This window comes from Cephus cinctus, unplaced genomic scaffold, assembly GCF_000341935.2.
Source record: "Cephus cinctus unplaced genomic scaffold, Ccin1 Ccin1_scaffold0132, whole genome shotgun sequence".
NCBI lineage: Eukaryota > Metazoa > Arthropoda > Insecta > Hymenoptera > Cephidae > Cephus > Cephus cinctus.
Genome location: NW_014332865.1, coordinates 400,867 through 413,239, shown reverse-complemented (window position 1 = coordinate 413,239; position 12,373 = coordinate 400,867). Strand labels below are relative to the sequence as shown.

The 12,373-nt window shown below is 46.4% G+C and overlaps 1 protein-coding gene across 5 annotated transcripts; it reads left to right on the top strand.

Moving 5' to 3' along the window:
• The first annotated feature begins 34 nt into the window (after window positions 1-34).
• LOC107263106 (putative tyramine receptor 2) lies at window positions 35-12,367 on the top strand. Of its 5 annotated transcripts, none has more exons than XM_025080568.1 (3): window positions 35-418; window positions 4,545-4,550; window positions 7,978-10,600. In XM_025080568.1, exon 3 carries the CDS (start codon window positions 7,995-7,997, stop codon window positions 9,180-9,182), a length of 1,188 nt encoding a protein of 395 aa, XP_024936336.1. In that variant the 5' UTR covers window positions 35-418; window positions 4,545-4,550; window positions 7,978-7,994; the 3' UTR covers window positions 9,183-10,600. The 5 variants fall into 5 exon arrangements, 4 of the variants coding, with proteins under 4 accessions (XP_024936336.1, XP_015585444.1, XP_015585443.1 ...); XR_003058405.1 differs by lacking the exons at window positions 35-418; window positions 4,545-4,550 and adding exons at window positions 4,563-7,898; window positions 11,424-12,367 and having other exon boundaries at window positions 7,978-9,305; XM_015729957.2 differs by lacking the exons at window positions 35-418; window positions 4,545-4,550 and adding exons at window positions 4,563-7,726; window positions 7,802-7,898.
• Window positions 12,368-12,373: the final 6 nt, after the last annotated feature.

Below are 12,373 nucleotides of genomic sequence, written 5' to 3'. Positions count from 1 at the left end.
GCTGGGGTGGGGTGGGGGGGGTTGTTAACGACACGTCCTGAAACCTTCCTTTCTCTTGTAGCAAGTTTTCATTCAGGGTGTCTTGCTCTTCAGATTCTGATATACAGTGATAAGGGCCAAGGCGATAAAAGGCGATAGGGAGGCAGGGGGATAGGAAGCGAGTGAGAGATTGTTAGGAAGGCAGCAGTAGGGCATTACTGCTTCAAGAAGAGACAACAGGCTCCCTTTAAGACATGCGGCTTCTCCCGCAATGAGGTTTCTTCTTGGTTGCGGTGCGCCTGCGTTACGGGGGTCTCGACGTTTACGTCTTTTCGACGTCGACGCACCCCCGTTGGCGCAGAGTAGCTCAGTGCTCGTTGGACGGCGCTGCGACGGGACCATGCCGCCGCGCCCTGTACCATCAAAAGACAGATCTCAGGTACGGGATATATTTATTTCCATTAGACGTATCCCTTTTCAATGAGTTTTAAATTAACGCAAAGAGACGCTGATTCTGTGTCAGGGCTGCTGTAATTTTTTTTTTTTTTTTCTTAAAATTGCCCTTTGGTGATGACAAAGATCTTCTGTCTCACTTATATTTTTCTTTTATTTTTCAATCGTTTCTACATCCCAGTTGCTGGGGACCGATTAGTTTTATTTGATAATAGGTAAAATTCTTCCAAGTGCTTTGATACTTTTTATCCCAGCATCCGCGGTCGGGTTAGACGTTTCCTATAAAGGACACGAGTGTTATAATGTATCTGCGATTATATCGAACGAATTTCACGATGCAGGAAGAGACATGGGTTATTGATTATCGTGAATCACTTTATAAATAACCGATCACGTTGGAACACCTAGTGTAAGTGCGTGATATTCTTTAAAAGTCACACTCCCACACTGTTTGTGTTTTAGAGATGGAGCGGAGCGCTATCAAAAGTCGTTCTTTATCGTGTCGCAGCGCGGGAGGCGATTCCCAATGTCTCTTCGTATAATTTCTCTCTCGGTGTAATAGCCAAGCGACTGATTAGACCGGGTACAGGAATTTCGTTAGATCGTAGTCAGATGAAAGGAGGAGCTCCGCGCGACCAGCGCTTTCACGTCTTTCACATTGAATTCTCTTCTGCTCGGATCCTTCCACCTTTCTCTTTTCTCCTGCCCTTGGTCTTCCTATTTCTTTCCTTCCTTAAACGTCCTTAACCCAGTACTTCGTGTCTCCCAGCTTTTGTTGGTACTCCTCTATAGGAGCCAGCCGCCAATTCCGAATGAACAGTAGACAAGTAATGGATGTATTTCCTGCATAAACGATGCTGTCCGACTACCCCGAAATTTTATCTTGCTCCTCCCTCACTCGTCCAATGAAAATTGAATACTCTCCTCAGTTGCGTTCGCAAACTTGGTACCGAAGACTGAAAGTATTTTCTCGCAATTACGAGGAGATGCAACGCATTCACGTGTCCCACCACTCCTAAAAATTCTGCGGTTGCTCGAAGCGCGCTCGGGGATGCAAATTATTAAACCCCTATACATAGCCACACACGCGCGCGCACGAGTAGGAGCACATCCGCACGCAAACGCACACGCACACGCTCTCTCTCTCTCTCTCTCTCTCTCTCTCTCTCTCATTTATTGTCGCGAGAATCGAAAAGCGTAAATTGCGGCAACGCTAACAGGACTTTGTAGCGTTATCTGGATGGCGGAGAGAGACTTTGCGTTCGACGTCTGAGAATCTCGACCTTCCGGTTTTCGGAGTCCGTGACGCAGACGGTTTGATTAGCGACAAGGCCGATCGGTGCCAGGAGGTCGAGGGAATCGCTGCTTACGTAAAAATCGGCAATAAATCGATGCCTCGCACAGACGAGGAATTGCTAGAAATAAAAAAGTCAAAAGTTATGGAAAAAGCTGATAATATTGCGTTTCGGAAGTATCGCCCGATCGATTTTTCCCTTTTTGAGTTCGTCATTCATATTCTGATGCCAACCATTTGTTTAGAGAGGGGCGAGGGGGCGCGTGTGTCCCACACGCGTATCACGCTTCATTCTTCCATTCATTATACATGCGCTGCTCGAAATCCAGGTTAAAGCGCGGAATTAAATTTGCCGCCAGTTATCATTTCAAAACTGACTCCATTCGCGTGCGACGCATTCCGCTCGTCCCTGCTTTTAATAGAGGTCGTCATTAATTTTTTCTTGTACACTAATTATTGAAATACGCACACGTATGCGTACAGTCCGTACATCCTCCTTTTGCGGTTATCCCTCCAGACAGAGATTCGGACTCGAAACTATTAGTACGAGACCTTATCTTTATCCGGCAATATTCGTTAATTTCTTATTCCCTCTTCCCTCCCCTTTCTTGATTAAAAGCCAAACCACGCATTCGTCGAACATTTGCTTTCCGAACTCTATCGAAGTTATCTGTTGGTGTGCCTTACTCGGTGCGCAATGAAGTCAGCGCTTTTGGGATACTCGATAGACAGGGAGAGGAGACAGAGATAAGGAAGACACAGAAAAGGGAGTACAGCATTGATCGAGGTTATCTGCGTAAAGCACGTTAATCACCGGAATATTTATCGCTTCATTAGAATTTCAGTGTCTCCGTCGATAGGTACAGGCAGCAGCAAGTGGATGAGGATGATGCTTTTCCGGTGTGAAATCATTCTGCAAGGTGACGTTATATCATGTGCAGAACCATTGGGAAATCTGAAGCTTGCACTTTGAGATCATTGTTTGATATGGTGTCTTTCCTCACGAAAATAGAGGCCGCCTTATTTGTTTCCTTTTATCCATCAGTTTTACTACCCCGCCCCGCCCGCCACCCCTCTCACTCTTTCGCTCGCTCGCTTTATCCGCCTCGTTCCTCTCGAAATCTCACGAACAAAGAGAAATTGAGAAAAAGACATAAAAGAGCAAACGAGACGAGTTGTCTTTCCGTAGCAACTCCATTCGGCTATGAAAATAACTTTGGAAAAGCTTCCTTCGCCAGGGCGAGGATCGACCGACAACTTTGACTTTCTTCCGCTTACTTCTTGCACAATATATTCCAGGGTAGTACTTGACTTGAGGAAGGCAACGTGACAATAAGCGCATGGTTGTATATATGTATGTATAATCTCGTTAGGTGCATTCTCGAGAAACGTTCGTGTTATCGGTGACATTTCTTCGAGCATACTCCAAGCAAGATAGACGGAATGAGTAAAGGCCGAGAGGGGAGAGAGAGAGAGAGAGAGAGAGAGAGAGAGAGAGAGTAGTTGCATTAGCGAGCACAGATAATTGCTTTTGAGGCTCTTTCCATGTATTCGAAGAAGTTCCCGACTACGGGTCACGGAAGCAAATGTAGAGGTTCCAAGGCGTCGAGGAACGGCTAGGAGGTTGACGAGCCAATGGCAAGCAGGTTGGCAACTCGGCCAAAGAGAAGTGTACCTTGGCACACGGATACTTGACAGTTGATAGTTGAAAGACGAGGCTCTGGTGCGTTTCGCGACTTCTCCACGCCAATCCTAAGAGTATCAGAACCTGAAAAGGAGGGAATCGTAAAGCTACTTGGTCGCTTTACGCAAGGACGAAGGAAGCTGCATCGATTAAGCACTGAATAGCCGTCCGTGGCTCGAGGTCTCGAGGCACTTGCCTTCCGCGGTACATACATTGTGTCTGGCAGTCTTGAATGCCGTGCGAAAGAAAAATCGACGATCTCTCAAGGACAGGAGAAGCGCGTGGCTGCCGGAAATTGTTCAGTTCCATTTTCACTGGCAACATCGAAAAATGCTCACTTGTCGAAATGGCTCGTACTCGGTCTCACCCTCTTCACCCTCTTCACCCTCGTCGTCATTAACGTCGCTCGATCGTCGACATATCGTCACGGTCGCGCCGTCAGCATCGTCATGCGAGTAGAGACCGAGAGTCTCATCGATGAACTGGCTTGAATCAGCCAAGTCGGAGGCATTCTTTCGAAACTGGGTTACCGGGGGGATTACAATTTTACTTACGTGCTGTTCAACGAAACTCGGGTAATGCCGCGAGAGCCAAGACGCTTCCTAGCGCTCGATTCGCTGTTCAAGCCATAACTATTACGAGCAGCTGTGTTTCAGGAACACCCTGTAGACCTGTCAGTCTGCCAATCGTCCAACACGATTGTTTCAAATAGAATTTCAATAGCGGAGGCATGTGCGGTTGAAATGACGCTCGGAACCAAGTTCCTTTCAATCCAATTGCCGCAGTTCGATTCTCTAGGCTTTCCTTTCACGTCGGCCGTTCCTTGCAGCTTTCGCGGGAAATATTCAGTCGGCTTACGCATCAAAGTAGGAACCCCCGAGTATTCACGTATCCGTGCTCGTTGAGCCAAGCATATTTCCGATTGAAATGTATTGACGTTTCCTTCGCCTAATATCATTTACCTTTCGCATAGCTTTTACCTTATCACGTGACAGCTTACTTTTGCACTGTTGCCAATTCATCAATGGCAATTGTGTAATTTCTCGAATATTCAACAACGAGTTTGAGCGACCCTCGCAGAATCTGACGAAGATCTTTATTCTCTATTTCACGGATTCACGTATTCCTTTTCAGGTGCAGGTATGTATCGTCGAATAAATGAAGAGCATTAACGTCAAAGGGGAAATGCTAAATGTTTGTAACGAACTCATCGTGTGTGTCGGTTAAGCGATTTCAAAATAGGTTGACCAACCTCGAAGCTGCGAACGGGAAGCAATTGCAATATTATATACGAAGGACTTTCTCAGTCGGATCAGTTCAGAGATCGGGTAGAAGCTATTACGTAAGAAGTGTAGGATGAAAGTAATTCAGTAAGGATCACGCATGCGCGTGGATGACTAGTCAAGTTTTATATTGAAAATGGCAAATAATACTATAATACTCATATTAACAATGATGACGAGGTCATATATTTTAACCCGGAAGTGGTCACCGGGGTTGCCCGAGACATTCCAACTCAAAGCCCTTTAAACAGGCGCATAAAATCCCGCGGCCGTTCCCGGGTTAAAGATGGATAAGAGCAGTATTGTACGTGCGGTGAGTTGGGCTTTTACTCATAGCTTTAAACAGCATAAAGATTTGGTACAACGTGTACACGGAAGTACAGAGAGACTTCCCTGGAGTAGAGATTCTGCTTGAAATGCAGTTTTGATACATAGTCATTCTCGACAAACGTACATAAAGTTCATCCAAGCGACAAGTTGTGTCCCCTAACCGTAGGCTAGGTTTAACTAGAGCGAGAGAGGAGAGAGAATAGATGGAATTCGTTGACGAATAACGTTTATCGTCACGGCAGACAGTATAGAAATCCCGTTAATGTTAGCTAAGTACATAGAATATTGTAGGGGTTCTTACAAATGCAAATGCAGATGTATGCACCTCAAATGTGAAACCGTTCTGGATTATGGTCTATTATTTTACTGAATCAATCAAACTGCGCATTAGCTGATTTACCACATAGCACTGCACACTGTGATTCTCTGCCAACATATAAGACAAAAAGTCCTATCGACCAGTTTATTTAGAGTGTTTCGCATTCCCGGCGGATCCACACAGTATACCTTGTACATGGCGACAAAGCGTTTACAGGATACTCCTTAGATTCTTTAACTGGGCCAATACTACAGATGTGTTCAAGGATTTCCAATGAGCCAATTGGTCTAGCTCGATCAATATTCAAGCGAGCTTCGAAGCTTGCAGCAGCAATCGCACCGGGGGTGGCACTTCCTTGGGAATAATTCGACAGGATGATGGAAGTGAAAAATGAGCGGAAGTGACGGGCGCTATGGACTTGTAGCCAGGGTTGCAGGAGGTCCATCTAATTGTACGTGTCTCTGGGTGGAGATGCCAGCGCCGATGGAATATCGTAGCTAGAGGTCGGAGGTTAATTCGCGAAAAAGGCAAAAGCCCTCTGCTAATTAGCCAAGGCGTCAAAACTCGTTCCATCGTCTTGTTCGCTGAGAACGCGAGACCTCCCGGCATCCTCTTCGGTGAAGGACCTATACGCGCCTGTAACCGGAATTCGAGTGGATTTATAATCGCGGACAGAGAACAAAAGCGGATAAGAACGCCATTAACGTTTGAGTGTAGCAACAAGTTGAAGCTCTCGTTCGGTATTCATAATTGCGTGCGTACTCTCGTAATGAGTTTTTCAAATGAGTTCAGCTTTCTATTTTCATCCCAGTTACACCGTTCTGCCTTATCGAGGCTGCTGCATCATTGTCCTATTCGAAGTCGATGATCACGTGTCTCTAACGATAAGAAAAACGTCTTCACGTGTCGACGCCGTTCGACAATTCTATGAACTTCCTGTAATTTAGCCTTTAACTCTTGGAGTAGTAATACGGCAGTGACGTTAGAGCCCAGCCATTCGTTTCAGAATTTTTATTCCGTTTTAACTTTATATAATTTTTTTCTTTCTGTTATTCTTTTTTCTCTCCACCCCGCTCGCTTCCGGTTTCTCGCGGAAAAATCTTTTTCCTAGTACGAAAATTCGAGAAAAAAGCAACGCTGAGGTAGAATGTGTCGGGAGTGAGTAAACAGCTAACGAGACAAAAAAAGGTAGTGTGTGTGCGTCTATGGGAGGGAGAGAGAGGGTGAGGGGGGTGGGAGCCTGAGGAACGTAGCTGCGGGAAAACGAGAGTCCGATCAAAGCCCCACATTCAGATTCGATCAATGGAATCTGATTTTCATTCGAGAAGCTTAGCCCATGCCGGATTGGTAGGTTTTCGAATTTCACGAGGCGTCTTTTCTTCGTGGAAGGCTTCTATAGATTTTTTGTACGGTCTTCAACGTTTCTCTCTCTCTCTCTCTCTCTCTCTCTCTCTCTCTCTCTCTTTCTCTCAGCCTTATCCTTGAACGTGGGAGTCGATGTTTCCTTATAATTTTAATCTTGCGAATGAAGAGCCACAGGTGAAGCCAAATTAAAGACAGACAGTGCAATGCACTGTACAGGCAGCGCTTATCTCATTGCGCCGCGTGAGTTCGGAGGTCGACAAGCGAAAAGCGATCGAAGATGAAGTTCGTGGGATAATAAATGATAGTCAAGGGTCGGTGTGGTTAGTCAGAAGAAGTGGAAGTTGGCACGTCGAGAGGTCTATAATTTACTCACTGTGAGATTCGGGAAACGAGTGAGTGAGACATTGACGAAGCGATGCCTGAAAAATAAGTCTTTTTAGTGTCCGTCATGGGGAGAAAGTGTCTTGAGGAGCTTTAAGGTTTCCTAACACCGAGATCGAAATACCCAAATTGCCTATATTGTGTTCTCTCGCACAGACGTTGTCACGTGAAATCGATGTCAGGAAATTATTATCTAATTCAAAGAATATTTCAAGAGATACTCAAAGATAATTCAAAGGATTTTTCCTCCACTCTTTTGTATTCTCTCTCTCCCTCTCCCTTTCTCTTTCTTTTTCTCTCATTCTCACTGTCTCGTACCTTCTGACTTGAAACGTGTGAAAATCATATACATCCTGGTACGTCAGACCTTTTGCCGCTCTTTATTACTCGAAGCTAAAATCTAGTCTCAGCTGTTGCGGCGACATTTTCGCGAGGTCGTACTGCGCGTTACTGGCAGGTTGCAGGATTATCCCTCCTTGTGCGTTTGACCTACGACAAATCGTAAGACGATGAGCTTGACCGGAAGATTTAAGGTGGGGCAGGTGGGACAGGTGGGACGGTTGGGTGGATGGTTTATCTCCTAGAGAATCGCGGGGATGAAATTACGTAAGGGCCAGGTCGCTGTCACCGTTCGGCAGGTACGTGAATCTTGATCTACGCGTCGAGCGACAGAATAGAGAGCTGCGTTGCTACACGATCTAAATTATGCACAGCCAGCGACATCTTCTTAAAGGATTTTCGATATTTGTTGAGCTGGTGGCTGAGGACTTTTTTGAAGATTAAATGAGATGGGCGAGAAATGTGGGAAAGGTCGGAGGTCATAAAAAGGGATGAATCAAGGCTAGAAATAGGTGTAACTCTATATATAAAGTACGATACTCCTCGACAGGAGGCCATCTGGACGGGATGAACTCGAGCGGAGAATCCAGTGGGGGGACGATGGGAAAGGACTACGAAGGTGGATGCTCGGCTGCTGAGGAAGAATCCGGTATTACATTACCACTGTGGGAGGCGGCTGCAGCATCCCTGACCCTTGGATTTCTAGTCCTGGCAACGGTCCTTGGTAACGTCCTCGTGATCCTAAGTGTCTTCACCTATCGTCCGCTCCGCATCGTCCAGAATTTCTTCATCGTCTCGCTGGCTGTGGCCGATCTCACGGTAGCGATCCTCGTGATGCCATTCAACGTAGCCTACCTCCTCCTGGGCAAGTGGATCTTCGGCATTCATCTCTGCAAGCTCTGGCTGACCTGCGACGTCTTGTGTTGCACGGCAAGCATCCTGAACCTATGCGCGATCGCCCTGGACCGTTACTGGGCCATCACGGACCCGATTAATTACGCGCAGAAGCGCACGCTCAAGAGAGTCCTAGGGACGATCGCCGGGGTCTGGATTCTCTCTGGAGCAATAAGCTCGCCGCCCCTGGCAGGATGGAACGACTGGCCGGAGGAACTCGAGCCAGGTACACCCTGCCAGCTGACCAGAAGACAGGGCTACGTCATCTACTCTTCTCTAGGGTCCTTCTTCATTCCATTGCTTCTCATGAGTCTCGTCTACCTGGAGATCTTCCTGGCGACGAGGAGGAGACTGCGAGAGCGCGCCCGACAAAGTAGACTGGGCACGATGCCTTCGGCGAGGCACCGCGAGACCGACGACCCCGAGGAGTCCGTCAGCTCGGAAACGAATCACAACGAGAGGTCGACACCAAGATCCCAGGCCAAACCGTCTCTCGTCGAGGACGGGCCCACGGTGACGACCACCATCGGCACTGGGGGCCACCGTCGTCAGGCAGAAACGACGACGACCTCCACGGCGGTCTATCAGTTCATCGAGGAGCGACAGAGGATCTCCCTGTCGAAGGAGAGACGAGCCGCTCGGACACTTGGCGTCATTATGGGCGTCTTTGTCGTCTGCTGGCTCCCGTTCTTCCTGATGTACGTCATCGTGCCCTTTTGTCCAGAGTGCTGCCCATCCGAGAGAGTAGTCTACTTCATCACCTGGCTTGGCTACGTGAACAGCGCCCTCAATCCGCTCATATACACGATCTTCAACCTGGACTACAGGAGGGCCTTCAGGAGACTCTTGCACATCGGCTGAAGACGGATGAGGACCAGCCAGAAAGGAGAACGAGGGGAGAGGAGGGCCAGTCGGCTCGCCGACGTCTCTTTACACTTTGTTAGTCGCGCTCGTGTCACCCGTCAATCTCGAGCTTTCGGAACCGTAAGTATGTATTTCCCGTGACTCAGTCTCTACGCGTGAGAGATCCTGGAGATCCCTCCTATCGTCAACCTTAACCAACCCAACGCCCAGGGGAACTTGGCGAAGGACCTCAATCTATTGCCCAGGTCCACCCTGGTCCGTGCTGCAGTCTGGTACCTCGGCGCGCCCTAATTTTCGTTTTACACGTGAACGATTCGTTCTTTCATGTAAATCCAGTAAAATGGTGCAGCGCCCACTTGCCCTCTCAGTTGTCCGGAAGTTCGAGATCCCGCGAGTGGCCAATCACGATAAGCACAGCAATTCGCGTTTACCGATAGGACTTTTCTACAAATCGACCAAGTCCACTCTTGAGGTGTTTAGAAGCTAGATCGTACCTTGTACTGGATATACTTTATTATATCGCCGTGACTTCTCGTAGTTATACGCATAAAGTAACAAAGGGAGGAGAAAAATAAGAACGAAACCATCTCCATTTTGACGTAGGACAATTTTTCGACAACTATGTCTCTGACGCGCGTCACTCGTGTCCTGATATATTTGCAAATATTTGCAAGAAGCACAAGATAAGAATTCACACAGAGTACGTGCTTCCGATTGGTTATTTAGAACTAGGCGAAATTATTTCGTATTCATTGAGACTATATTAGAAATTATTTGGGAAAGATCGGTGAATACTATTCTAGTGAAACGACGCGAAATATGTCGTTAATTAAATATTCATTAGCAACGACAAACGAGACGCGTATGTCGTAGATTGGCGGGAATACCTGCCCTGTAGATTGAAATACAAGTATTACGGTTGTGAGTATTATAACAGAATTATATTAGAGTCCATTTACTATTAAGGACGTTATTACAGAGAGTAAAGTCAGGGAACAGAACAAGGCCAAGGAAAGGAGGAAAACGAAAGGATCACGTTATACGTTTATACGTATACAAAGCTATTCATAGGAAATTTCCTAATCGAATTTGACAGCTGTAATGCGATGACGAAGGCAGCACATGAACTCCGCATAAAATCAACGGAGGATCGAGACTCGTAATTATTACGTAACGATTGTGGCTGCCTTCCCTTGACGCAGTCTGATACGAATGAAAACTCGAGTAGACCGACGAATTCGATAAGAGTGCAGAGTTGCTTCGTTCTCGGTTGATCGAATGTCACTAGTGTCAGAAAATAATAATTGACGCGCGTAATGACAGCTGTCAAATCTGACAGTTTATTCTGAATAGCTCTGTATATTTCTGGATATAAAATGCATAATGCGTACGTTGACATACGTGTTATAAGAAAAAAAAAAAAAAAAGATATATTATACATGTAAATCAAGATTGAAAAATGAAAAGAAAAAGAATTCTATATACACATATGCATACGTAGGTAAAAATAAGAAGAACAACAATAAAAGTAATATTAATTGATCGATTAATAGTTGATAATTAAGGTTAATCAATGTAAACGAGGGAACGGAGTTCCCTCGAGTGCCGACACGCCAAAGGACTCCGAGGCATTCGAATTCGATATCCGGGCACTCTTTAATAAGGTTGTGATAAGGTTGTGAACAACATTCTTAGCCGTGCTTCGAATGACACAGGATTTTTAATTATATTAGAAATTTAACTCGAAACACTGGCCCAGTGCGCGCGACCAATCTCTGTCCAGATTTTGACCAAGCGTGTTGCGTGGATCGATCGATACTTCTCTGGCTAAAGTATCACAGTTAACGGATGCTGCCAAGGAGAATACAAAACTCTTATTCCTTTTGCTCGAGCAGCGCGACACGAGTTTCTTTATTCCTCCGTTCGGAAGTCGCGTTTCCTTTTATCGCGAACCTCCCGACTATTCGAACGTACCGTCAGAAATTAATTACATAACCGTAGTAATTAGCGAATTTCGAACGGTGTAACACGTCACTCGTCTCCTCTCTGTCCCTCCCTTTTCTCCTTCCACGTCGTTCGCCAACGCGCCCGCCTCCACCCCTCTAGTTCACCAGTTTTCTTTTATCACGCTTTCCTCTTTAATCCATCTGCCTCCCTTCCTCTCTCCCTGACACTCTCCCTGTCCCTGTCCCTCTCACTCTCACTCGCGCTTCTTGACATTCCCATTTCTCTCCGCAGGAAACACAGTAGCTACGTATACATACCGAGAGTACATACTGCTTCGAATCTCCTTCAGGCAGAATCCTTGGGCAGAAATTACGCGATGCACAGATATGGGTATATATAGATGTATTATAGGCCAATTTTTGTCAATCGGTTAACGAGTTCGCTCGATCCACTCGTTACGTCACGCGTTCTTTTCGAATCGTTCAATTATCCAGATTGAAGCATATAAAATCAAGAATTGCAACTAAACTCGAGTCTCTGTTGACCAGTGATAATACATAAAAAGATTGACGATCTGGAAGAATTGAGTGGGCGAACTTGCGAGCCGATCCTAATGGAATATATCGTTGGGACTGAATTGCCTGATCGAGCGACGTATACGTTACAATATAATATTAAAAGAACTAATACTCTATTGGTTGTGATTTACAAGTATAGCAATACAAGAGCTGCGAGTCTCTTGTCCACGTGTTCGGTGTTTGTTTTCCGGCGCAGGTCGCTGCGTCGATGCCGACGTCAGCAGCCTTCGAGAAGCAAATCTCGAGGCTGCCATCGCGACACGCCGCCGGTTTCGTAGCGTCGCGACGACGACGACACACGGGGAGGCGAGCAGGAAGCTCGTGAGAGCCTGCCGCTTGTATGTGCGATGAAGATGCGTCTGTATGTCCGAATGTGCGTGTGTGTGTAAATACCGAATAATCTTCATATGTACGTATATGATATATTGATATACTATATGTATACCGCGTGAATGGTGAATATTAATTATGAAGGAACAAAGAGATGACAATGTAACACCGCTGATTGTGAGTGGGTCCCGGACGCACGATTACGTGTACAGTGTCAAGGTCGAACTGTGGAAAATCCAGCCGGGGAGGCCGTCGGGAATTCAGGATGCGAGGCCACCCTTGCCCAATTATCCTGCGGCTCCCCCACTCAGTTTCACAATTGCATCCCCCTCC

Excerpts from the sequence above, each read along its gene's own strand:
- LOC107263106 (XM_015729957.2), top strand. The coding sequence starts at position 7,877 with ATGGGCGAGAAATGTGGGAAAG. Across the intron at positions 7,899-7,977 it reads GGGCGAGAAATGTGGGAAAG|GAGGCCATCTGGACGGGATG; the intron begins GTCGGAGGTCAT and ends ACTCCTCGACAG.